General features: G+C 47.9%; 1 protein-coding gene across 9 annotated transcripts in view; it reads right to left on the bottom strand.

Annotated features, from left to right (window-relative positions):
- LOC139049730 (splicing regulator ARVCF-like) overlaps positions 1–20,427 on the bottom strand; it is a 137,118-nt gene extending 116,691 nt beyond the window's left edge. For 2 of the 9 annotated variants that reach the window (XM_070525513.1, XM_070525517.1), the window contains exons 1-2: positions 17,699–18,419; positions 16,461–16,602 (exon numbers count right to left, since the gene is read on the bottom strand). In XM_070525513.1, the coding sequence (XP_070381614.1) occupies positions 16,461–16,598 (138 nt within the window). In that variant the 5' untranslated portion in view covers positions 16,599–16,602; positions 17,699–18,419. Of the gene's footprint in view, positions 1–16,460; positions 16,603–17,698; positions 18,420–19,498 lie in introns of those variants that run through there. The other 7 variants (XM_070525512.1, XM_070525511.1, XM_070525515.1 and 4 more) reach the window with 7 other exon arrangements.
- Between the last annotated feature and the right edge of the window lie 4,268 nt (positions 20,428–24,695).

Consider the following 24,695-nt stretch of genomic DNA (forward strand, 5'->3'; position numbering starts at 1 on the left):
GAAGGCTATGCTAAATGCTGCCGGTTTGTAGAAGGCGTTTCAAAATGGGCTTTCTGGATATTTCCGAGACGTTAACTACCACTAAAGCTGATATTTATATTCTCGTTCAGTCTCACTCTAACGCCACCGCTCTAATCGGAACACGACGTTCCATTCACCAGTGCGATACGCGTAGCGAGAACATTGGTTTAGCGCTACGTCACCAGATGTCGCTAGCACCAGCGACGTTGCCGACTACGTTCGCTAGTATTACGACTACGGGGCTAACGCGATTGCTTGACCCCGCCTGGCACGAAAATGACGTGCGCTTAACGCCCAACGCGCACTTCGACGGCAAGTTGTCAAGCAACCACGAACTGGAGGAAGTTTCTAACTTTCTGCCCGCTTATGAATTGTCCAGTCAAAACAGGCTTCGCGACAATCACTGCGTGTACCGGAACAAGCAACTCGAATTGCCGTTTCAACAACAGCGTTCTGCGCGTCCGATGTCCCACTTATGGCGACAGTAAAGTATTCGGTACACCACTCGACATACCAAGGCCATATGTTTCACGTAGTGAAGTTTGCTCTGGAAACTTTACATGTGGAACACCCCTGCCAAACAACCTGGCTTCCCTTCCTTCAAGCAAGCCCGGCGGCAATAAGCGCGGTAAAAATAACGGCTATGCACTGAAGTGAAATCTATAGCAGTCGCGTACCAACTCTCGCTGGGAGAAGCACTTTTTATAAGAAGCACGCCGGATAGAAAAGAGCAGCGTTTGCAACTCTAGGAGAGAGAGAGAGAGATAAGAGGAAGGCAGGGATGTTAACCAATCAAGAGCTTGGTTGGCTACCCTTTGCAGGGGGAAGAGAGAGAAGGAAAAGAGAGGGTAAATAGGCGTGCACCGGCACCACTGTAGTCACACCCGCTGGTACAAACCAGACCTTCTCAGAAAGCACAAAAGCGCCTTCACTGCCTTCTGAGCCGACGACCGGTGGGGACGGTGCTCCAGCACTGTCTGTTCACTCACGAGGACGATCACCTAGTTTCGTCAATGTGTTGGACAAAGATTGCCTTTGCGCTTCGAATTGGGAACACTGGCACAATAAGTGGTCAATGTTCTCCTCGCATCCGCAAACATCACATGCAGAACTATCAGCCATCCCAATTAGTATTGAATAAGCTTTCGTGAAGGGTATACTGTCAGCCACACAGAAGAGACGCTTCGCGTCGGTGCAATCCAGTCGGAGGTCCGAGTTGCAGCTAAGGGTTTAGTCTGTGCAGTCTGGTGCACCTTTCATGTGCGGTATTCCACTCTGCTAGGGAGAGCGTGCGTGCTAGAATGCGAAGTTGTCTCGCAGCGTCGGTCCTTTAGAGGAAACCCGCAGAAAAGGAGGCCACCCAACCAGACGCCCAGCAGAAACTGAAACAAATAGGGTACCGTATGTGGTAGCCGAATAACCCCAGTTATTTTTTTTTTTGTTGTTGTTGTTGGCAGGATTTGGGTCTTGTACGAGTTGGAATTACGACTGCGTGCTGGCAGCGCACAAAGGACGGCGACTGCAAGAACATGCCACCACTGCAGATGAGACCCAACAGCGCTTTTCTTCATGCTTACATTCCCGCTGATATGTATTTTAGATTGCACTCACATCCGGTTTAGCCCTTGCAGGCACGCAGTATGTAAAACAAACAACTAAAACGTTCGGTACCCTTCGGGCTTTCGGTGACGCCGTCGCTAAATGAGCCCGCTCGAGTTGATACTGCAGTGGCCCATACGAGTGAAACAAGGTTACCAAATATCGAGCTCCATCTCGAGGAGTGCGTGCGCCTTACGTGCATAAAAATACGGTAGTCTTCTTTACGTTCGCGACAGGCTTGGTGGCGGGAGAAGAAAAAAAAAAAAGAAATCGTTTCCTCGAAACCGCCACACCCTCCCGCACCGACAGCCTCCCGCGGAACGCTTATTCCCGGTACGGAAGCTGGCCGTCCAGGAGGGGCGTAGCACATATAGGCACACTCGCACAACGGTGTGTCCTCCCGTATACCGGCGCCGCGTGCACCCCCTCGCCCCCTCCCCCCTCCCCCCCCCCAAGCGCTCTCGTACAACGAGACACGTTTTTGTTTATGTCTCCAAACAAAGAGCAGCCGAGACGCGACGGAGAACCGGGGCCTCGCCCTCGAACCTAGTTGCGCCGCTTCAGCTGGACGGCAGCTGTTCCGACGCGCACCCCCCCCCCGTCCGCCCAAACACACACACGCACGCACACACACACACACACGCCCACCCACGACATTCTTAACATACTATCTAGTTCACTCTGCACCTTTCGTGGTACCTCGTGTTTCTCGATCTCCTCCGTGTCGCGTAGTGCAAGACTCGCATTCGAAACACAATTCGATTCGGGGTGTTCAACGTTCCAAAACTGTAACAGTTTGCTATGTGAAACGCTGCAGAGGAAGGGTTATGGATTAATCTTGACCACTCGAGGTTCTTTGAGACGTGCACCCAAAGTGCGGTGCACAAGCGGCTTCCACCCCCCCCCTTTTTTTTTCCTTTCCGCTGACATTGGAATGCGGTTGCCGCGTAGGGGAAACGAACCCGCGACCTCGTGCTCAGCAGAGCAACGCCATATGCATTGTGTCACCACTTAGGGTACCTACTGCCTTTAAAGGGACACCAAAGAGAAAGAAATATTGCAGCTGTATTAGTAAATCATATACTTCTAGAATACAAAAAAAAGAGAAAAACCTTTGTTGTCGCTAGAAGAGGCTTGACAGGGTCATAAAAGACTCCAGAACTACGACAGGTGGCGACGCCCCATTGAAGTTCCCGCGCCAGCTCGCAAGTAATGTCATGAATCTTGAAACGGTCGGTCCGGGACTAGTTAACTTTTTTTGCTGGTAAGGAGTACACAGTTTTCTAAAAGAAACAAAAGAGAAGTGAACTTATACTGATCCACAACGGCCCAAGCGCACACACACGGGTGTAATCTGTGACGTCACACTGACCTACGGGCACTTGGGTTCCAGCGCAATATTCAAGAGAACCGAACGTTTTCTTCTAACGAATAACTTCTCACCGCGAAATTAATGGAGCCTTCAAACGATACTTTCTCAGTCTAGTCGTCTTTGTAGAATATATATTTTTCTCGCGTACACACGCGCGAGCACCTTCAACGTCGAAACCACCCGACGCACCTACAGAAAAGCTAAGGCGTGTGTGTGTGCACAGATGCCTGGGTAGAGGCCGCCACGGCTCACTTATTAAGAGCGGGGTGCAGCCAGCGCTGTCAGGACTGGGGGCTCAATCCCTTCGTCCGTGGTCCTTTGCCAAGATTGGAGTACGGCATGAATTCGAAGGTAGCTGGCCCATGCCGTCGTCCAACTTATTTACGCTGAGATCGTTGATGAAGTGAAGAACTGCTTCTCATCGAGAACGAGGAAAAAGGGGTTTATTTACAGAAATTAACTCAGTCTAACATGACTGCTTGAGAAAAATAGTATTAGTCCAACAGGACTGCATGAGAGAAGTGAACCAGTCTAACATGACTGCTCAAGAGAAGTGTGTCCAACAATCGCACAACCACAGTTTTTATACACTCGATCCGCTGGTCCTACGACGCGGCGGCTGTTCGTTTACACACCACCAACTCGCAGCTGCTCTGAAGACCAGTTTTCAGACACAAAGGCACACACATTCCGAAGCCCAAGCGACGGCGTTGAAGGTGGTGCCGTTCCGGAAAATCGACGCCGCTCGAGGGACGCTCGTTGTTTTGCAACATGCTGAACCGTGAGAGCGCAAAAATAAGACGTTCCCGCGGTAGCTTCTTCAGGCGTGTCAGATCAGCGCCGCGTTGAGGAACTCTGGAATCATTGTCCACACACCAAACTCGTCTTGTCACAATGTCGAAGCGGGCTGGAGGAAGGCGGCGGATTCCAGCGCAAAGGTCGCTTCTTTGAACGCCTCGCAGCTGCAGCGGCGGAGAGCGGGAGGTGCGCGTCTTGCACCCCTTGTCGTAATCGGGTGGCAAGGTGACAATCTTGTTGTGCAACCCGCCGTTCTTTACAGCGCCTCCATGGCCCCAAAAGTCTCGACTGTCTAGCGCTGACAACCGCTAGGCAGGAAGAGAACGGCTGCTGGTCAGGGGGGGATTGATGTCTTGGCTCGCAGCGACCACTTGTGCATTGATGTCACCGCCCCAAAACATCCAACAAGGACAGGCAACTGCAAAATGAACCCCACAACACGGCTCTGCGCCGAGATGACGTGCATTGGCTCTCACTTTAGACTCGCTAGGCTTCAAAAAGAACAACAACAACATAAGTGCAGAAACAAAAAAAATGCTGCATTTCACTATGCCAATTTCTGAAGCAAATTCCTGCTGACAAATTCAGCAATCATGGAGGGAATCCTGCTAAATGAGAGGGGATCTTCTTCGCTTAATAAATTTAACACTAGTAACCCTAAAATTTAGGCGGGACCCTCAAACGCAGAATTCAAATTAGCCTGCTCAAACCATCCGCATTGCTATGCAACTTTCCCTTCTTATATCTAACGGAGAAGTTGTACTCTTGGAGAGTGAGGCTCCATCGGAGCAAGCGGCCGTTTTTGTGTGACATTTGATTGAGCCACGTCAGAGGACAGTGGTCGGTCTCGAAGATGAACTTCGCTCCGTACAAGTAACACGACAACTTCTGGGCGGCCCAAACCAAACAAGCGCATTCCTTCTCTGAAGCGCTGTAGGCTTCCTCTCTTACATTTAGTTTACGGCTGGCGTAGAGGATAGGATGCTCCTCGTTATCGTCGCCGACCTGACTAAGTACCACGCCCATACCTCTGTCGCTTGCGTCGCATTGAACTATGAATTCCTTTGTGTAGTCTGGCGCGCGAAGCACAGGGCGAGAAACCAATAGCGTTTTCAAACTTTGAAAAGCGTTCTCTTTGTCCTTATCCCAGTGTACGTTACTCGGAGCTCCCTTTCGGAGGGCGTCTGTTAATGGACTTGCCAATTGCGAGTAATTCGGAATGTACCGTTGATAGTACCCCACAAGTCCCAAAAATGAACGAACGTCCGTTTTCGTGCGCGGCTGAGAAAAATCTCCAATCGTAGCTATTTTCAGCTCAGCCGGCCGTCTCATGTCCTGACCGACAACATGGCCCAGATAAGTAACCTGCGAACATCCAAACCTACACTTTTCCGCTTTCATCGTTAAGTCAACTTTAAACGTACGAAGCCTCGCATTCTTGTCGTAATAGAATTTGGCGTTCCTTTGAGCTATTTCCATGTTCTTTCCGACTAGTTCTCGGGTTGCGCTTAGCCGTTCCAGTAAATTTAGCACGTATTCAACCACGGGTGGACTCTCCCCTCTTTCCTCCCACATCTCTCTTAACATTCTCAGTGGAGAACGGAGTGTCCTCCCATACACTAGTTCTGCTGGTGAGAACCCTGTCGCTTCATGCGGAACCGTTCGCAAAGCAAACAAAGTTGCCGGCAGACAGTTCTCCCAGTCCTCCTTGTGCTCGTAACAGAGCGCACGCAAAACTCGCTTAAGCACCGAATGCCACCTCTCTACACTGTTTGACTGAGGGTGATAGACAGAACTGTGTATTAACTTTACCCCGCACTTTTGCAAGAATGTGGAAGTCAGTGCGCTCGTGAATACTGACCCTTGATCTGCCTGAATTTCGGCTGGAAACCCAACTCGTGCAAACACTGTCAAAAGCGCGTCTACTACTTCAGTGGAGCTGAGCTCTTTCAAAGGGATTGCTTCTGGAAACTTGGTAGCCGGACACAGCATGGTAAACAAGTACCTGTAGCCTGATTTTGTTTTTGGAAGAGGCCCTACCGTGTCTATTACAAGCCGTCTGAAAGGCTCTGTTATTAAGGGCACTACCTTCAGTGGAGCTTTCCAAGTCTCTCCTGGTTTACCAGAACGCTGGCAGGCGTCGCATGATCTTACAAAGTTTTCTACATCTTTGAAACAGCCAGGCCAGTAGTATTCCATAAGCAATCTTTCCTTTGATTTGTTTATGCCTAGGTGGCCGGACCACCCATTTCCATGACAAAGACTCAAAAGGTCCTCCCTATACTTAGTAGGTATGACTAACTGATCTAAAATCCTACCCTTTCGATCTCTGTAATGCCGATACAACAATCCTCCTTTCTCATGTATCGTTACGTTGCGCCTAGCAATGCCTTCTTTAGCTGTGTTACGTAATTTAGCTAAGCTCTCATCATTCTTTTGCTCAGCTGCCAGTGACTCTCTATCCACGCGTAAGAGTTGATCAAAGTTCTTTGAGGCCGGTGATAACAACGACCCTGTCTCGCTTGGGAGCGCGTCTGCATGCTCTTCCTGCAGGCTAGAACTCTGACACTCTAGTGCTACGCTCTCATTGAGCTGGTCAACTGGCAGGCTCTCCTCAACGGTTCTTTTGTCCCTCGGGCCTAGCTCGGATTCGGGTATTGAAGCTATCCCCTTTTCTGCTTCAGCTGGAGGAGCTTGAGCATTTTCAGCCGAAAGCGCCGCGATCTTACGAGCTTGGCCTCGGGTCAATGCCTGTACTATGCCCTCTCCCAGTTTGAGCCCTCTGTCACGCAGTAACTGATTCGAGCGATTCGAAAAGATGTAGGGATACTGCAGTGACAAAAATTTGGAAACTGCAGCCTCAGTCTCTAGCTCCCCGAATGGTCCACTGATCTTGACTTTGGCCATGGGCAGACACACGCTGTTTTCTTCTACAACCTGTTTTATCCATGCTACTTCTCCGGTGAAGTGCTCTACCATCACGTAAGACGGATGGACAATGTCTAGTGTGGCGGCACTGTCTCTTAGCACTCGGCATGGTTTTCCATTAACTTGCAGGTCGTGGAGATATGGACTTAAAAGTTCCATATTCTCATCCTTTTCCTCCACGTAGGAAAAAACTACGCTAGGCTTCTCGCAGTTTACAGCTATATGTCCCAGCTTGTGGCATTTGTAACAGCGAATTGGTCTAAAAGATCCGAACTTTCTTTTCTGTTCTTGTGCGGTTTCTCCGTTAACTTTCTCCTCGCTCTTTTCTGCGGGCTTTTTCGCCATGTCTACAGGCTCGGATCGTCTAGCTTGCGCACCCTTTTTGAACGGAAATGGCTTCCGCGGTCCATTTCGACCGTCCCAGTTTCCCTCCTCGGCGTTCAACTTTCTACGGGTTGCGTACTCTTCGGCTAATTCAGCCGCCCTTTCCACAGTGTTTACATTACCTCTATCTTGCACCCACAGTTTCACAGCTTGGGGAATGGTTTTGTAAAACTGCTCTAGACACATGCATTCAATGATCATGTCTCTGCTGTCGTACGCTTCCGCGCTTTTAAGCCACTCGACTAGGTTGGCCTTTAAGCTATATGCAAACTCCGGATAGCCCTCGCTATCTTTCTTGCCTGTGCTCCTAAACCTTTGCCGAAAAGCTTCGGCTGAAAGGCGGTATTTCTTCAGGAGACTAGCCTTAACTTTTGCATAATCATATGCATCCTGCACACTCAATCTGGCGATTACTTCCGCCGCCTCACACGGCAACATAGACAGCAACCGCTGTGGCCATGTACTCGGGCCGAAGTTCATCTTTTCGCAAGTCCTTTCAAAATTGCATAGGAACAAGCCTATGTCGGTCCCGACCTCATATGGCTTTAATAGCCTGTCCATGCGGTACGATTCTGCCTCACTTGATCGACCCAGAGCTCCTTCACTTCCTTGAGACAACTCCAAACGTCTGTTTTCAAGTTCAAGTTGCATTTTTGTTATCTCGCGATCTTTATCGCGTTCCTCTCTCTCTCGTTTTTCTCTGTCTCGTTCTTCTCTTTCTTTTTCCCGTTTCTCTCTCTTTTTGAGAAGTTCCAATCCCATTTCAATATCTTGCTCACTGGCCTGATTGGAAATTAGCTCCAATAATTCCGATTTGAGCATTTCCTTGCGTACATCTAGGCCCAGTTCCTCACCAACAATCAACAACTCGTCTCTCAGCAGTGTCCTTAACTCCATGACTGCTGCTTTACTGCCTTGATTCTGCTCTCTAAATCTAGCTAGGAAAACACAACCTAGCTAACACACAACAATCTAGCTTCCCTACTGTTCTAAACAGAACAACCACAAAATGAAGCCTAGAGAGTCAAAGCAAAAACCAAGCACTCACCACAGATACAGCACCATGTCGCAAAGTCCATCTCACCGCTGTCAGCCAGTTGTCAGGACTGGGGGCTCAATCCCTTCGTCCGTGGTCCTTTGCCAAGATTGGAGTACGGCATGAATTCGAAGGTAGCTGGCCCATGCCGTCGTCCAACTTATTTACGCTGAGATCGTTGATGAAGTGAAGAACTGCTTCTCATCGAGAACGAGGAAAAAGGGGTTTATTTACAGAAATTAACTCAGTCTAACATGACTGCTTGAGAAAAATAGTATTAGTCCAACAGGACTGCATGAGAGAAGTGAACCAGTCTAACATGACTGCTCAAGAGAAGTGAACCAGTCTAACATGACTGCTCAAGAGAAGTGTGTCCAACAATCGCACAACCACAGTTTTTATACACTCGATCCGCTGGTCCTACGACGCGGCGGCTGTTCGTTTACACACCACCAACTCGCAGCTGCTCTGAAGACCAGTTTTCAGACACAAAGGCACACACATTCCGAAGCCCAAGCGACGGCGTTGAAGGTGGTGCCGTTCCGGAAAATCGACGCCGCTCGAGGGACGCTCGTTGTTTTGCAACATGCTGAACCGTGAGAGCGCAAAAATAAGACGTTCCCGCGGTAGCTTCTTCAGGCGTGTCAGATCAGCGCCGCGTTGAGGAACTCTGGAATCATTGTCCACACACCAAACTCGTCTTGTCACAATGTCGAAGCGGGCTGGAGGAAGGCGGCGGATTCCAGCGCAAAGGTCGCTTCTTTGAACGCCTCGCAGCTGCAGCGGCGGAGAGCGGGAGGTGCGCGTCTTGCACCCCTTGTCGTAATCGGGTGGCAAGGTGACAATCTTGTTGTGCAACCCGCCGTTCTTTACAGCGCCAAGGACCGACGCCTCGCTACCGACACGCGCCTCGTTCCACATAAGACGACGGGCCTCGCACAGAAGCACTTCGAGAAATGAAACTACTAAACGAGAGCGGCGAATGCGGTTTGTTGCGTGGCCTCGATTTTGCGTGTCAAGCAGCGAGCGAGCGAGCGAGAGAGAGAGAGAGAGAGAGTCGACGAATGACAAACGTCTACGCGTAGCGACGACGATTCGACACCCTTGATCGCATCCCCCGATATCGAGAAAAAATGGCCAGGCCTAGCTTGGTTAAGCCAAGAATGCGTTGCATATTGCGCGAGTTGCGAGCCCAGCTTTTCCTCCGGCTGTGGTGACGTCACGTCACGTGGTTGCGCGAAAGGTCAATGGTGGCTGCCCGGCCGCGCCCAAGGGCTGAACTGAGTGATTGCAATATGCAACGCTTAAAAGAAAGTATCTCTGGCTTATCGCAAGGCAGGCATGGGGGTGAAACTGATGGCGATTACCGTCCACACGGCGTGTAAAAGCACGCGAGCACAGTAGCAAGCGATGACGACAGGAAAGGAGAGGAAGGGGGGAGAGGGGGAGGGGAGCGGCTCGTTCGTATTCACCGAGACGACTGTGGCACGCACCGTAAGCTGGAGCCAATGAGATAAGTGTGCGTGACCGGATACGCGAGGAAACCCTCGTCGACCTTTCGGAAATGTCGAGTTGCTTCAATGTGGAGAACATCGCGACCCGAACACTAGAGAAACCCGAATTTCTCCGACACCTGCTCATCCCTGGGTGAGCAATGTGATCACACCTGCTTTGTATGTGATCCCAAGCGATGTTACCAGATCACTGTGCAAGAGCAGGGCATACAAGCTTTGCTTTCTTTTTTTTTTTCCAGTGGGGTAATCGCAACACCAAAATCTTGAGCAAGAAGCGTAGCCAGCCCAATAAAAAGGTGACAGTAGATGCCACCGAGGATGGCCATTAAAGCCAAAGAACATGAGACAAGAATTTGTATATAATAGACTGAATAAGAATACATCAAGAACTGCGACATACATAACAGCACATAGGTTAGTAGATTTTCCTCACACTTAGTAAAATTCTTACAAGTGGCTTTGGACACACCTTAACTAAAGCTTTCAGCAAGTGAACCTGACAAGCTCATTAAGCCTAAATAATGCGTTACTTCTGAATATGTTGCAGAAATGCAGTATTTGCATCAATCATTGCTCCTAAGTCTTCATTTTCTCCCCTCTGCCTTCTCCTTTAAGGCGAAGCGGCGTACCTCTACCACCTAATGCATTTGTTGTGTCCGTGCACAAAAATAACCTCTTCTGTGGACCGATTCCAGAGGTAGTGGAATTGTAGGCTAGAATTGAAGCAAAAAGTGTGCATATTTTTTCAAGTCACACATACAGTGCATACCACATAAATTATTTCGATAGAGAAAAGCATAAACACGACTCATGTCAACATGATGGAAGACAAGGTGGTTGTTAACAACGGGAGGCATAGAATGATTGACAACGACATCCACTGCTTGTAACAGGGGGCATTACTTCAATACCCGCATAAAATATAAAGTGCAGGTTTGTGACAGTGCTATGGGAAGGCCACGTATAATGAGGACTCCTGAAGAGCAGCGTGGATATGAGGAATGGCAAAGAGAATAGAGAAGACAATGTGAACAACGGCGTCATGCTCGTCCCATGGATGAACATAAGTGTCCAGGACACCCAGCGCAAGCGCCAAGCACAGCAGGATGACGATGAATGTCGTGAAGCCAAAAACGCAGCCAAACAATGAAGCTACACTACAATAACTCACTTCAAGGGTGCAAATTCTAAATTTAAGAAGAAATTTCTTAACGCAGAATTTGGATTTAGTTGCTCTGTGTGATCGGACTGTGGTTCCAAATTAAGTACATTTCGCTTGTCTGTGGTCCACTTTTGAAGGTGCATGAAGTAGCAGAACAAGCCAAGTTGCAGGCCGTTGAAACGTCTTTGGTTAATAGTTAGGCAAAGTGCTTGTGAATGTTGCCATGCGAATAATTTCGAGCCACGTTGCAAACGGTAATCGTTATAGATGTCGTTTACAGCTCTGCTGTCCAACCACTTCCACAACGTGGATTGGAGCCTAAGTTTTCTTTCTTTGGTCAATCACTAAATGCGTAGACCACATCCCAGAGGCAGGAACTGACCGGCAAATGACACATAACCAACAATACAAAGTGAAAAAGTCAGACCCACAAGAATAGCAGCAGGTGGTACATGCTGTACAAAACGACATCCACTTCGCATTCTGTAGTTTGTGCATTCAATTTGTATTACACTTCACCAAATGACCCTGAAGAACTGTCATCAAAAGAAACAGCCAATTACTGAAATTGGTATGCACCAGACAGTAGCATAAAGATCTTTTCCTTAAGCTATCTACGAAATATGTCCGTATTTCTTTCAGAGACTAAACGTCTTGTCGCCGCAGCAAGCATTATGGAAAAATTAGGCAGGCACCAAACTGTTAAAAAGTCAATCTAAAAGCAGAACACTGGTTGAGCAGGGGCCACAGGTGAAAAAAGTAATGGTAGAATAGCTCCAATTCTTGCTGAGCTCAGCTGAAACAATGGACATCGGCAAAATGTAATCCTCCTCCCAGCGGTTCAATAAATAGAGAACATGCAAACAAATGAAGCTGCTCGCAAAATTCAGAAATGGAATGCAAGCACGCTGCACACCTTGGTGCTTCTCCTTCCTCTACAGCCTCGACAAATGACAGAAAGCAAAATAAATTTGAAGTTTTAAAAAGTCATCTTCCTTTTCTTTGGTGGCTAGCGATACTGTGGGCCTCTGAAATGCAAAATGAATTCAAATGAGATTCAGCTCTGCACGGAGCCCACATCTGTATTAAGGTCACTGCCTGTGGAAACAGCTTGCTTTGAAAAGAAGTAAGAAAAATGACAACGGAAAAGAGAAAAAATAATAAAAAATCTAATTTTAAAAGAGAAAAAGAAAGGGTATTGAGCAAGGTGGCATTGCTTGCTTCATTCGTGATCCACCCTAGACTCGCCAACAAAGAGATGAGTCAGAAACTAAATTTGCATGCCACTATCACCCGAATTCTCTTGGGAAATTTCGGACCTACGAGCTGGGTTCATTTCCCCCCCACCTTTATTTTTTTTCAAATGCCTTCACTGAAAAAAGGCTACATGCTATAAAGCACACTCTTGTACCAGTAGCGAAAATCCCAGATGAGCAGTATGCAATGGCTTTCCATATTTAATTATACATTGCCTGTTTGCAATGGTTGCGCCAACCTGAGGAGCACTACACTACAATGCAAGTAAAGCAGCTTTACTGTGTGATTATGAATGCCAACTATCTCTGTCTGCCCTTGGGGACAATCTGGGGCAGTCGCAAATGACTCCAGTATGAACTATGCAAACTGTATTGCCAAGAAATACGAATTGATGCACCAATGTAATTTAGGCAATAAGTACAGAGAGCTCTTCATGCATCAAACCAAAACACCCGTTTTGACCTAAAGCATATGATGACGGTAAGTGCTGGAAAAGCAAAAAGAATGGCATTACGACTTGTTGAGTGCATCAATATTTGAAAGGAGGCAGATTCAGTTACTTGCAGCTGACGTAAGATGGACAAACAGAGCTTAGTTACTTGCTGCTCAAGTTATGGAGAAACAAAAGCAAAAGAAATGAGTAAATATGTAGGTGTGGGTCCAAGTAATGCATGCAGCGCATGCACAATTGAAAGAAGAGCAGACTCGTGCAGCCTTGGGGAATAGGAACTCAATTTCCAGCAAACCTGTTTCATTTGAGCAGTTCTGTTAAGAATTTCAGTTGCTCAAACTGAACCTAATGAACGAGCTTTGCGCCAAAACCACACACACAAGAAAGCAAACACGAGCACCCATGTTGTCTCCTTTCTTGTGTATGTGGTTTTGGTGCAAAACGCGTTTATTATGTCGGATAACCAAGTAGCCCAGCAGTTCGCTCTTCTAAAGTATATTAAATTGAACTACACACTTTAAGAGATTGGCTGTGTATGACTCGCCTGTTTGAAACCTTGCCGACATACAATGCTTTCAAGCCCTTAACTTTTAAGCAAATTCTTTAGGAAGGCTGCATTTGATCAAAATGCATTTGACATTGCAAATACAGATTCGCTACAGTGTTCCCTTCATTTCACTATGTTAGGTTACAGCAGTGTTTACAGTCTGCCCAGGGCAGCTGTATTATTAGTCACCACACATTATGCATGCTATTCTACCCACTTTCATGATATCTAAGCTCTTGTAACAAACATTTCTGAGACACACAATAACGTAGCATAAAACAGCCTAAAAATACTTCTGTGTAATTAGTAAAGGAATTTTGCAAGGATTGCATTTCATCCACATGCATTTAACTTCCCACACAAATTTACCAAAGTGTTTCCCTAATTTTCACTAACCTGTATCACGGTGGCACGTATAGTTCCACAAGGGCAACAAGAAAAATCTTGTGGCACTCATTAATGCACTCATAATGCCCCAGCTGCACTTGCATACTTACTATATTGCAAATGCCCCAAAGAAGCCTCGAACTTTGAACTTTGCCTACATATACCTGTAACCACCTCCCTTAATTTCACGCCATATAAACAATGTGCCTCATTTAGATCACTGACGACACTGGGGCAACCTTATATAATGCATGAAGAAAGCTAAAGAAATTTGAGGTCGGCAATTATTTGCAAAGCTGCTAATTAACCTAGGAATGTTTAGTTTCCCCAGATATTACACTTAATATGCTTCCCATTTCCATGGTATGTGAACTCTGCAAAACATTGTGAATAACAGCTGCATGAAAGTCTAATGCTTGAATAGGTAACTTTCTACAAAAGCTGTAATTGATACGCAAACTTTGCATACTGATCTGCCATGGCTGTACCCCATTTTTTGCAAGTTCGACCAAGGTGGCATTTGTAATGCCATGTATTTACTGCTAGCCAGTTATCTGCAGCTTATGGCTTGTGGCAGCGAATGCAGCATGAATTTACATTGCATAAATGTCAACCTGATGTCGGCACTGTTGATGTTCACCTGGGGATCTAACAGCTTAGAAAGCTTGCTCTGCAGGACCTTCTGCCCAAAGGCCATGATCCCCTCCCTCCTGAGCCTTCAAAAGACATCTGGCACACCGCCATCTGGGTTAACCCTTTACTGATGAATGTTGCCTAGAGGCAACACACCAGAAAGTTTTTTTTTTTCTGTCTGAGTTTTCATATTGAGTACAAAGTTCTTGGCTAAATGTTCAGCCAACAATGAACGAGAACAACAGGCGGCAAGCATCCTTTGTTGGTGTAGAGCAGGAGCACAGGATGAAATAGGAGAAATTCGGCACACGACTCGCTTTCTCTCGAAAGAGCAGTCGGAGGAGACAGAGCGATGCAAGATCTGCGGCTGCCGTGGTGTCACACAAGTGGTTGCGAGCAAAGCAAATGAACACGCATGTCTTACATATGACTATAGCTGTCTGTACAAATGCCAAGCGAAGCTATAGGTGGTTTAAGGTGAAGCCCCACTTCTAAGTTGTGCCTAAGGTTTACCCCCTATTACTAATAACACCTGCCCCCCCCCCCCCCCCCAAATATATATATATATATATATTTTTTTCCCCGTTTTGTTGATTATGCTTATTCTCGATGTGCATTGCAGACTTACATGGCAAATAACATTTTCTTTTATTTATACATGCTGTCATTAATGGATTAAGTAGGGGATAAACGAAAATTTTGGAACCCTTGTTTGTGACATGTTTTGAAGCGTTTCATATAACACTTACAAAGATTCTCTGCTGCTGTGAGAAGAAACACGGTGATTTCATATTTGGAAAAAATTGTGGCCACGCTATGGGTGACGAGTGAAGAAAGTTTGAAGGGTGTAGATTAATTATTTGGGTTGCATATAATTACTCATTTTCTCCCAATTTTCCTTGGTTCTAGGAGGCGTGTCGCTGTTTTTGCCGGTCTCTTCAGCAGCCCCGTTGTTTATATTTCGTTGAAGTAGGAGACATGTTATGGGTCACCCTTGGTACAATGCCAAATATAGGAAATGTCCCTCAGGTCATAAGCCCCGTCATCTATTCTGACCAGAACAATGAAAGAGAAAAATGCAGAGAGAAAAACTGCAGCAAGAAAAGCACGGAGGAAAGAGCAAACTAGGTCAATCCAAGCAAAACGCAAAGTGTGCGATCGGGCTAGTTAGCAATCCATGATGTGCACAGCATTACAGCAGACATAGGACAGCGCTTGTCTCAGCCGTGGCTTTCCATCTTATGTCTGCTGTCGTGCTGTTCACATCAAGAAATGCAAAGGAAGCAACATTACTGGTGTCATAGCAAGGCCAAAGGCTTTCTTGCCCTTAACAAAATAGAGCTTACTGAAATTGAGCATTCAGCGCCTTACGAGTAGGAGTAAGGAGCTATAACCAGGACACCAATTCATCAGGTTTTCATGCAGCTGTTTCGTAGACAAATCCCAGATAAATCCTCCTTGCAGACCCACAGCGCAAGGCTCAAAGAAAACAGTTGAGCTGTCAGGGAAGTGAGGGATGACATCATGGTTTTTGCAATGATGCAACATGTCTTGGAAGTAAACAGCACTAAGCATGAGACAAAGAAAATGAAGACACAGGATGCTACAAAGCGTCCCATGTTGAGGGCTGTTTGCTCTCAAAAGACCCAGTTTTATGTTTCCCAGCTGTAGTGGTAATATCCTGAAGACTGCTTGCAAAAAGAAAAAAAGAAATGGAAAAAAAAAGAAGAAAAGAAAACCTTCCTGCAATGTCTACTGTGTTGCTGGCCATCACATAATTCTACACTGCAGAAATTGACGCATAGCAGTTTCCTCACAAACTCAAAAAGGTGTCATTTACTTAAGTGCCTTTTTTCTTGCTTCTGCTAAATAAAGAATGGCCACATATCGGTGCGCGAATATGCACGAGTATCAGTTCCATCACGTTTGCATTAAATGCAGCACCGTCATTGACACTTCGATCTAGAATGCTTAATAAGTATGCTGCATTGAAAAGAAAACAAAATCTGTGCATTGCTGGCTGTTTCCAGAGACGACACTTAAGACCAGCACACTCCGAATGAGCACCCGAGCACAGTATTTAGCTCGGCACAGTTGAACATCGATATAACGAATTAACGGATATTACATAGTAAATATAGAATGCATCTAGTTGATATCAGCATGTAACAAATATACACGTCTAACAAACATTAGGTATAACGAAGGTATTCTCGCACCAGATGCAACTTTGTTACGAAGTTTGACTGCATCTTGAACTTGCAGCTGCTACGTCATTACTCTTTCTTCCGCAGTGACATACGCTCAAGCGCTTCGGAAAGAAGTGTGGATGACTGTACCACTTATCCCGGCAATGGGCTGCAGCCCTCACCTGTTCTTTCACGGACTGGAGTATGCTGGCTGCTGAGCTATTTGGGTAGGTGTGCATTAACGGCGGCTCCGGCGGTGGAGCGTCCTGGCTCGCCGGCATGGTGCTGTGCTCTCCAAGTGGAGCTGATGGGGATCCCATTCAACTGCGGCACAAGACATTGTCTCCATTCAGCCAGTCACACACTTCGCAATGCCAAGAGGACAGCCAGAGCCAGTGGTCTTTCGGAAGTGGAAACAGTGGAGAGGATAGATTCAAACTACCAATGCACGAGTTTGCCGACACATTGTAATGAAAAGCCACCACCCTATGGGATTCACCAAAGCTGACCCCTCAAACGACTTACTATTAAAATTGACCCTGCGAGTTGAGAAACAAATGGTGATCCAGCGAGCAAACACCTAACAGTGCAAATGCACCTATCTAAAAAAGCACTATGTATAGCTCACAGACTTTGCTGCACTTTGTGATGGAAAATGTTCAGAGCATTCAGGTAGCCCGGCCAGGAAAGCTGCTTTTCGTGAAAGGTGTTAATTTTGTGCATCAGTCATGCGACTGATAACTATTAACAGCGCACAAAGGTCGGTTAAAGACGCAACACAGGCGCTGTGCCTTTTGTTACTAGTTTCCAAAATGCACCAACTCGTCCAGCTTTCGACTCTTCAGCATGTGATCTGCGAAGAAGCTGGCAAACATCTGTTCGTTTCAACAAACCTTACACAACGATGATGCCAACCATTATTTCTACGAACAGTGTGCGACAATCCACCGAAAACCTGCCCATGGTGACGACGGATACTTCCTTAGGAATTGGCCACAAATTCAAATTATACGGGCTGCACACAACTTACGTGCTGAAGTCACCATTCTAAATCAGCTGAACGCTAATTTCCCATGCACCTGCAGTGATACAACGACGCACGCTACAGGTGCTGTCAGCTGAAACGCACGGGCCGAAGCCACGCTCGAGCGAGATTTATATTTATTTATTTATTTCCCACGACAAACGAGTCGGAGTACGATGAAGCACGAAACCGCGTACTAGCCCCGAGGACACGGAGATGAAATCGGCGTCCTCTGGGGCTGCGGTTTTTTGAGGTCAGACCAAACAAAAAAAGCCTTCTGACTCGTAGCGACAGGAATCCCTAGTTTTTTTCACCGCGCCACGCAACGTCATCGTGTGTCACGTACGGAGAGAAGCCGGTTCGACGGCGACAACAAAACGGGGCCGGAGAACTTACCCAGCCGTACGCGTGAACTTAGTCCGTGGCGGCCGCATCACTGGCACGAATGCGCCGCCTTCGAGGCGTCGGCACCCAAAGCAAGACCAAACCTGCGGCGTCTTTCGTTGGAATGCGGCGTCTGCTTCGAAGTGAAGTCGTTGCGAGTCCGTCCGTACGAGACGCGCTAGGCCTAAGAGGTCCGCGGCCCCGCACAAAAGCTCAACGTCTCCGCGCACTGGTCAGTGAGGAATTCGTGCGCTGGCCGCCAATGCTGCAATCGACCGGACGAGCCGCCGACACAGCGCGCGTGGTCACACGGAGCTCTAACTCGAGCAAACCCGTCACTCAACGACGTCCGAAACACGGCTTCGTAGCATCCACAAGCACAGTTGACACTTGCGCGGAACAGGAATGAAACTAGAAATCAAGCAAACAACTTCGAAAGCGGCATTGTCGTGGTTCTCCAAACTGTCCCTAGAGGGGACGACTGTAGGAAGGAGGCGTGGGTGAGGGGGGGCTAGCTGGCGGCGGCCGCTTCGAGGGGCCGTATAAGAACGGCGTTGCATTATTCGAAACAGCGGTGGTGGTTGGCGGCGGGCGGTGAGTGACCTGCGGCCTTGCTGGCTGCGGACGGCGACTCGCGCGGCACCTACACAACAAAAGCAAAGCGGCGACACAAAAGAAGAATGAAGAGCATCTAAAGAAGTTTACCTCAAAGAGTAGTCTCCCTTTCCCACCGTCCCGACTACCGCAAAAGCTGCTGCCCTCTCCGAAAAGGCCATATGGGACGGACGTCGCGGGTTGCGCTTTTGTGTTGAGGCTCGCTCATTTGGCGACAGTTGCGGGTCCCACCGCGGCGTCATGCCAGTTATGCTGTGTGCGTTGATATTGCCGTGAGGAGGCAGATTCGGTTACTTGCAGCTGACGTACCGAACAGAGCACAGTCGCTCGCTGCTCAAATTATAGAGAAAGAAAAGCGTAAGAAGCCAGTCAAGAATGTTGGCATGAGTCCAAGTAGTGCGCAGATGCACCAGCACAAAAACAAAAAAAAGGAGGTGGGGAGGGGGTCCGGCATGAGCGTCCGAAACTCGATCGCCCGCGCTGGCATGAGAAATTTGAGAAGAGAGCTGCGAGGAATCCGGTGAGCGTGATTTTAATAAAACATGACGAGCCGAGGCAGGCCGCCGGTCTCACAAGCACGTGCGGTATACAGGGCTGTACGAGTGGAAAAAAATAAACATGGAACTAAATCACATCATGAAATATCGCCGCTGTCGTGAGGAATGCCGTTACTTTCCGCTGGCCTCCTTGCGCGCACGGATATCGCAGTATCTAAGAATGATTTCCAAGTCAAGCAGCTGGGCATGTTGTGCGCTCCGATCGCGAAAGAACGGCCAAGTCATCTTTTATGGCAAAGTTCTGCCATCACTTGCGTGGTTTACATTGGTTCACTTCTATACACATATCAAAAACATCGCTGAGATAACAAGGAATATACCGACAGACAATGATATAAATGACGGGTTTTTCCTCCTTTTAAAACTAGCGCGCTCTTTCTTTTCTCGCTTTTTTTTTTGCTTCGTTTTCTCCGTGATATGACTCCTAAAATAAGGACTGACGGGCTGTTATGTTGCATAATTGTGGGTTCATATGGCAGGGAAGTCATTAAGAATTTGTTTAGTTAGTGCAAATAAAGGCAGAGCACAAATAATAAAACAAACGAACTTTATACAACTGAGCCAGCTGAATTAAATGGCTAGCCACCACAATGAAAAAGGCGTTAACCTAGTACCGGAGAAACTTTGCATGCGTAATTACCTTCCATTTTCCCAGGTTGCGTCGGTGCTCTCCGCAAACTCATTTCGGGTGGTAGTTCGCTGTCTCTGCAGTGCGGGCATCGAACGAAGAGCCCCTCCGAGATCCGATTGCTGTGTTCAAAGCCGACGCACCCGGGTAGGCAAAGCGATCACAACAAAACACTGGCACAACACGCATTCCCCTCCCGAAAGTTCGCACCAGAAAGCAGCAAAAGCAGTGTGGCAGGGAGTCGACACGGCACTGGTTTCACAAGATGAGCCGCTTGATGAGCGCGCACTCGAGTTTCCCAGCTCGCTTCAGTTATACGCAGTGTGCAGGCTCTCGAACGCGGAGTGAAGTAGAAAAAAAAAAGAACAGCGATGAAGTGCAGGCAAGATCCTTCTGAGAGCCCTAACCCTAACCCACTGAGAGCTCAGAACCCTGGGCCCGAAATCGCCATACGAGTACGCTGCTCCAGCGGCCGGCGTCCCACAACGACTGCAACGAGCGATAGCACCGAGCTCGCCCCAGGAGAGGTATCTGCGGACACAGAACACGTTGCCGCGACGACCTTCGCCGTTCAATCCTGGCCGTTATTCGTCACGGTAGCGTTGCTTCTTCGACGCATCGAACGAAGGGTTGGCATGAAAACAAACCGCTCGCGCCGCTGCCACCACACCGTCGCCTCCGCTGCTGCTACAGCACATCACGAACGGGGCGATAGAGACCCGCGCACTGCGCTCCACTTAGCTCACATCGCGATATCCCGTCGCCGGTTTGGCACTCGAGGCGCGTTATCCGCAAAAAAAAAAAAGTGGGAGATAAGGGAACTGGCTTCCGCGTCTCTTTTTCAGAAGGGCGTAAACTCGAACTGCAGTGCGCGAACTCCACCAGCACTTCCCCGCTGCCCGTCCTTCGACCGGCAAAAGCCTCCTTCCAGGCGTGTATCGCACGCAGGCCGCCGAAGGGACCGCTATCTGGACATGTGGCGCCCTCTGTTCGCGAGCGCGAGAGAGTAACAGCGTTCTCTAGCCCTGGAAGCACTCGGTAAAGTAATGAGACGAAGCTGCTGCCGATTTTGCGTAGAACGTGATCCTTCCTACCCTTCCCTCTTCTGACGCTGTGTTTTTCAGTGGCCCTAAGGGCTCGCAGGCTCTGCTCGGTACGGGGTGGTCCTGGGAGTGTTTCATTTATCGGTCAGGCCTGCGGGGGTCGCCATGCATCGAACAGTGTTGCGCCTTTGGCGGTGTCTGGCTTTTTCGAGCGAATCCCGGGACCTGGCCGGCTGGCGTCATCGTTCACGGCTCCTTTTCCTTCGTACTCAGAAAGAAGGCAGAGCGGCACTTTCGCTCGTCGGATGGACGCACGTCGCAGATTCCTGTGCGTGCGCTCGCTCGACACAGAACAGAGCCATCAAAATGCGGCGCTGCTCCTTGTTGCACTTCGCCTTTGCTTTCAGTTGGACGGGTGATCAATAATAGACTTAAGACGCGCGCCGCCGCGAGTATTGACTCACGTGAGGTTTTACTGGTGTAAGAAAGTAGAGCAGTTTCCCTACCGTTTTTTTTTTTTTTAAGGCTTAGCTGTTTCTTCCATTGTCGTTAGTTTCCTGCCTCATGTAGCCTGATGGAGTTTGACTAGCAAGAAGAACGTGCTTTCGGGAAGAAACATATTGGCAACGTCTTTACAAGGAATAAAACAACAGAAGCACGCACACAGTTGGGCAGAATGGTTTCTATTCCAGGTCTTTTGTACCGAACGAAGTGGTGGAGCACATTTGCCAGTGGAGCCAAACACACCAACAGTTTCGCAAATGGGAAAGTTTAGCGACGGATGCATACTTTAACCGAAGTTTTCAGTTGGACGAGTTTTTTGGGTAACGAATTTAACGCCACTATACCAAGACACCAGGTGTCATAGCCGGTGTTTATGAGCGAAGTTGGAATTCAAGGCATCAAGGTCAGTGCTGCAAAGAGAAGTCTGTGAAATCAATTGCATTTTTTTTCTCTTGTTCCCCTGTTATCCGCGGAAAATTATTAACGGCGTACAAATGGCACATTTCAGCTATATTTCTTTAAAAATTTTATTGTTTCATGTTCAAGATAAGCCATTACGACTGGGTTCGGATGCTGCCGAAGTAAGAAAGAAAAAAAAAAAAAGACGCGATCTCGGGGCGGGAACAGGCTGACAGAGGATAACAGAAAGATGGCGTCGAAGGGACGTTGTTGCAGACGTTACACCCTTGTGTACACTCTTAAAAAAGTTTGCACCCCTTGGGGCTTATCTTGTCCGACAACGATAATCACCATCTGCCCCGTTTGCGTTTTCTTTCTTGAAAACTCTGTGCTCTCCCTACTTTTCTGTCTAAAGTGCTATGCCACGCCGATAATGCGCACGCCGTTCGTGACCTGGAAGTACCGGTCTCGCAGCGTTAAAGAACGGAAATGGGGCAAGATAGATGACAATTATCGTTGTTGGACAAGATAAGCCTCAAAGGGTGCAAACTTTTTAAAGAGTACGAGAAAATATTGCGGGTTCATCTAGCTCCGCGACAGGGCACCCAAGAGAGGCTTTGTATATAAGCGCTGCATGAAGATATCAGTTACACAATATGAACTCGATTAAGCCGTGAGAGGCGCAACCAAAGGAGGGAGGGGGGCATAGCCTTCCCAAAATTTCGTCACGCTGTCATTCACAGCGACCAAGACAACCACCCACACCGGAAAGTATCGCGGGATTTTGTCTATAGAACGCCTTTTGACGCGTTGGAAACAGTTCGGCGCCTCCATCTGCAACATGGCGGCAACGTCAAGTCGCTGACCTTATCACGTACCGCACAAGCACAAACTGTTCGGAAACGTGTCACCACAGCGCATAGCCAGAGATACCTCTTCATGCTTGACCCACACACTGACTTGCCGCTTGCGAACTTGGACACAAGTGTGGTCCCGGGGCCCCCTCCAACTATTTACGCTTCTCTCTCACTCCTCGCTTGCCTCCTTTTTTTTTTCTCTTTTTTTCTCCGTCTCCACGTCCCCAAGGAATGGTTGCGGTCTCCGCTTCTGGTGAAACATATTCGCGCCTCTATACATCGTCATCTCGCCGACGGCCGACACTATGGCAAGTATGCTCTGTGGACTAAGCCCTGCGCTTTCTTTGTATTCTGTCGCTCATTCGGTTGCAGCGATAGGACGTGTTGTCACATTTTAAAATTTAGATTTTCTTATTTTTCCTTCTTTTGCGGCAGCACCCCGAACAAAGAAAATATCCGGCTAGGCCACTCCGGCCGGTGATTTGTTCCCGGCCGGCCCATAAGCGTGCTCAGGGTTGACTGCGTTGAACGGCCCTCGTCAGTTAAACACTGCGCTCGCATATTTGGGTCAAATGTTTTCTGATGGTAAAGGCTGATTGATAGGAAATGATGACGTAATGGCGTCTGAGGTCATAGAGCGCCATGACAAGAATATCGGTAATTGGAATCTTTAAAGCGAAAGCGTGCAAAGGGATGAAATTGAGCTATGTAGTTGCGAAAAATAAACAGCGCAAGAACGTTAAAACTGCAAAAAAAGAAACATATATTGAAAAAGTGTGGGATGTAATCATGAATGAAGTATTAACAAAAAAATTAAGCGAACACGGCAAGCGGAACATCGACGGCTCTTTTCGTCATGATGCGATACGTATGATCATGCAAACAAGTGTCTTGAAAACTTCGAAATGGCGGTGCTTTCACAAATATTTCGGCGCCTGAATCAAACCTATGATTCATGTGGTCAGTATAATAACGCATTTTCTTTCAAAAGCGGCAAATTCGACTCAAAGAGGATCAGCGGTTACCGACAAGGAAGTTGTGTCGGCATTCCCCAAGAGTACGGCACCATTAGAATTTGATTTATTGATTGATCCCGCATTAGTTTATCACAATTTCAATTTGAGCCGTACATGTATGGCAGTGAAAGCCCTTAACTGTGGCACCTGCCGTTTTAGTCTTAAGCCTATTTATCTATAGTATACCTACGGTCAGGATGTTGCCCGCGTTAAGTTATCGGTATAATCTGATCTTAACCATAGTGGTACGTTCAACACCGTAAAGTGACGCAATGGTTTACGCAAAGGACTCCACATAGTGGTGTCCCCTCGATCAACTTTAGCCGCGTGATAGTTTTCTTTCTTCCTTTCTTTAATGCACACTAAATTTAGGTACAGGAACGTTTCACTGCAAATACGCGCCCATCACAACACGGCAGCCGCAGACAACTACAAAACCCGCGATTCCCTGCAGGCATTGCGGACCGTAGGACCTGCTTTACACAGCACATTTTTGCCATCGGTTTGCACCCTCAGAACTGGTGTAACGTGAGCGTTCTCTGCAAGCTCTCGAACGAGCGAACGAAAGAAAATATCGAAAGAGAGAAAAAGAGAAAGTGGCGTCAGCCGGTTTTTCTTTTATGGAAACATTTACGAGTTCCTCGGGTGACGCGCTTACAGCAGTCTTCGCATTATCGCAACAGTCGCAACAGTCTTCGTCCTATGGTCTCCTTGGTAAAAAAAAAATAGTTCACGTTGCATAATTGCTACTAATAATAGTAATAGTAGACCAGAAAGTGGGGTCCTATATATCGAGGGATCAGTCAGGGGCTTGCCAGCCGAGGGGAGACGTTGTGACTTCAAGAGAACGCGCTTCGTCACCGTACGGTGACGCATGACACTCTGGAAGTTGTACACGTCATGCGAAAGCGGGAGGGTCTACGAGAGTGACCAACCGATCGATCGAGGCTCGCGGTGTGATCAGGGAGCTTCGGCGCGTTACAGAATGTGAGAGGGAGAGGGGGAGAGAGAGAGAGAGAGAAGGTGTCAGGGAGAGTGAAAAACACCACTAGGCGGCGCCTCACTAAAACGGCGCAGCGTTGTAGAAGCTACGGGAGCTGGATGCGGCCAGTTACGTTATACACATACGGGTGTTACAGAACAGCGAGATTTTCGAATCGATCGAATCACGCGCAAATACCTGAAAACATGTGGCTTCGAATGCTGAATCAAATGCAGAATGCATTTGATTCAGCATTGGAAGCCACAAGTTTTCGGGTATTATACTTCGTTGGAACTTAGCGAAGTTCAGTGACAAAGTTTTCGCCTAAATTGGTGTAAGAAAAACTGCGTCGTCATTCGGCCTCGTCCCTCTTGGTATTGTCTCTTGCGCGGAAAGCCAGCGCGGTAA

The sequence above is a fragment of the Dermacentor albipictus genome, chromosome 9 (assembly GCF_038994185.2).
Source record: "Dermacentor albipictus isolate Rhodes 1998 colony chromosome 9, USDA_Dalb.pri_finalv2, whole genome shotgun sequence".
Lineage (NCBI taxonomy): Eukaryota > Metazoa > Arthropoda > Arachnida > Ixodida > Ixodidae > Dermacentor > Dermacentor albipictus.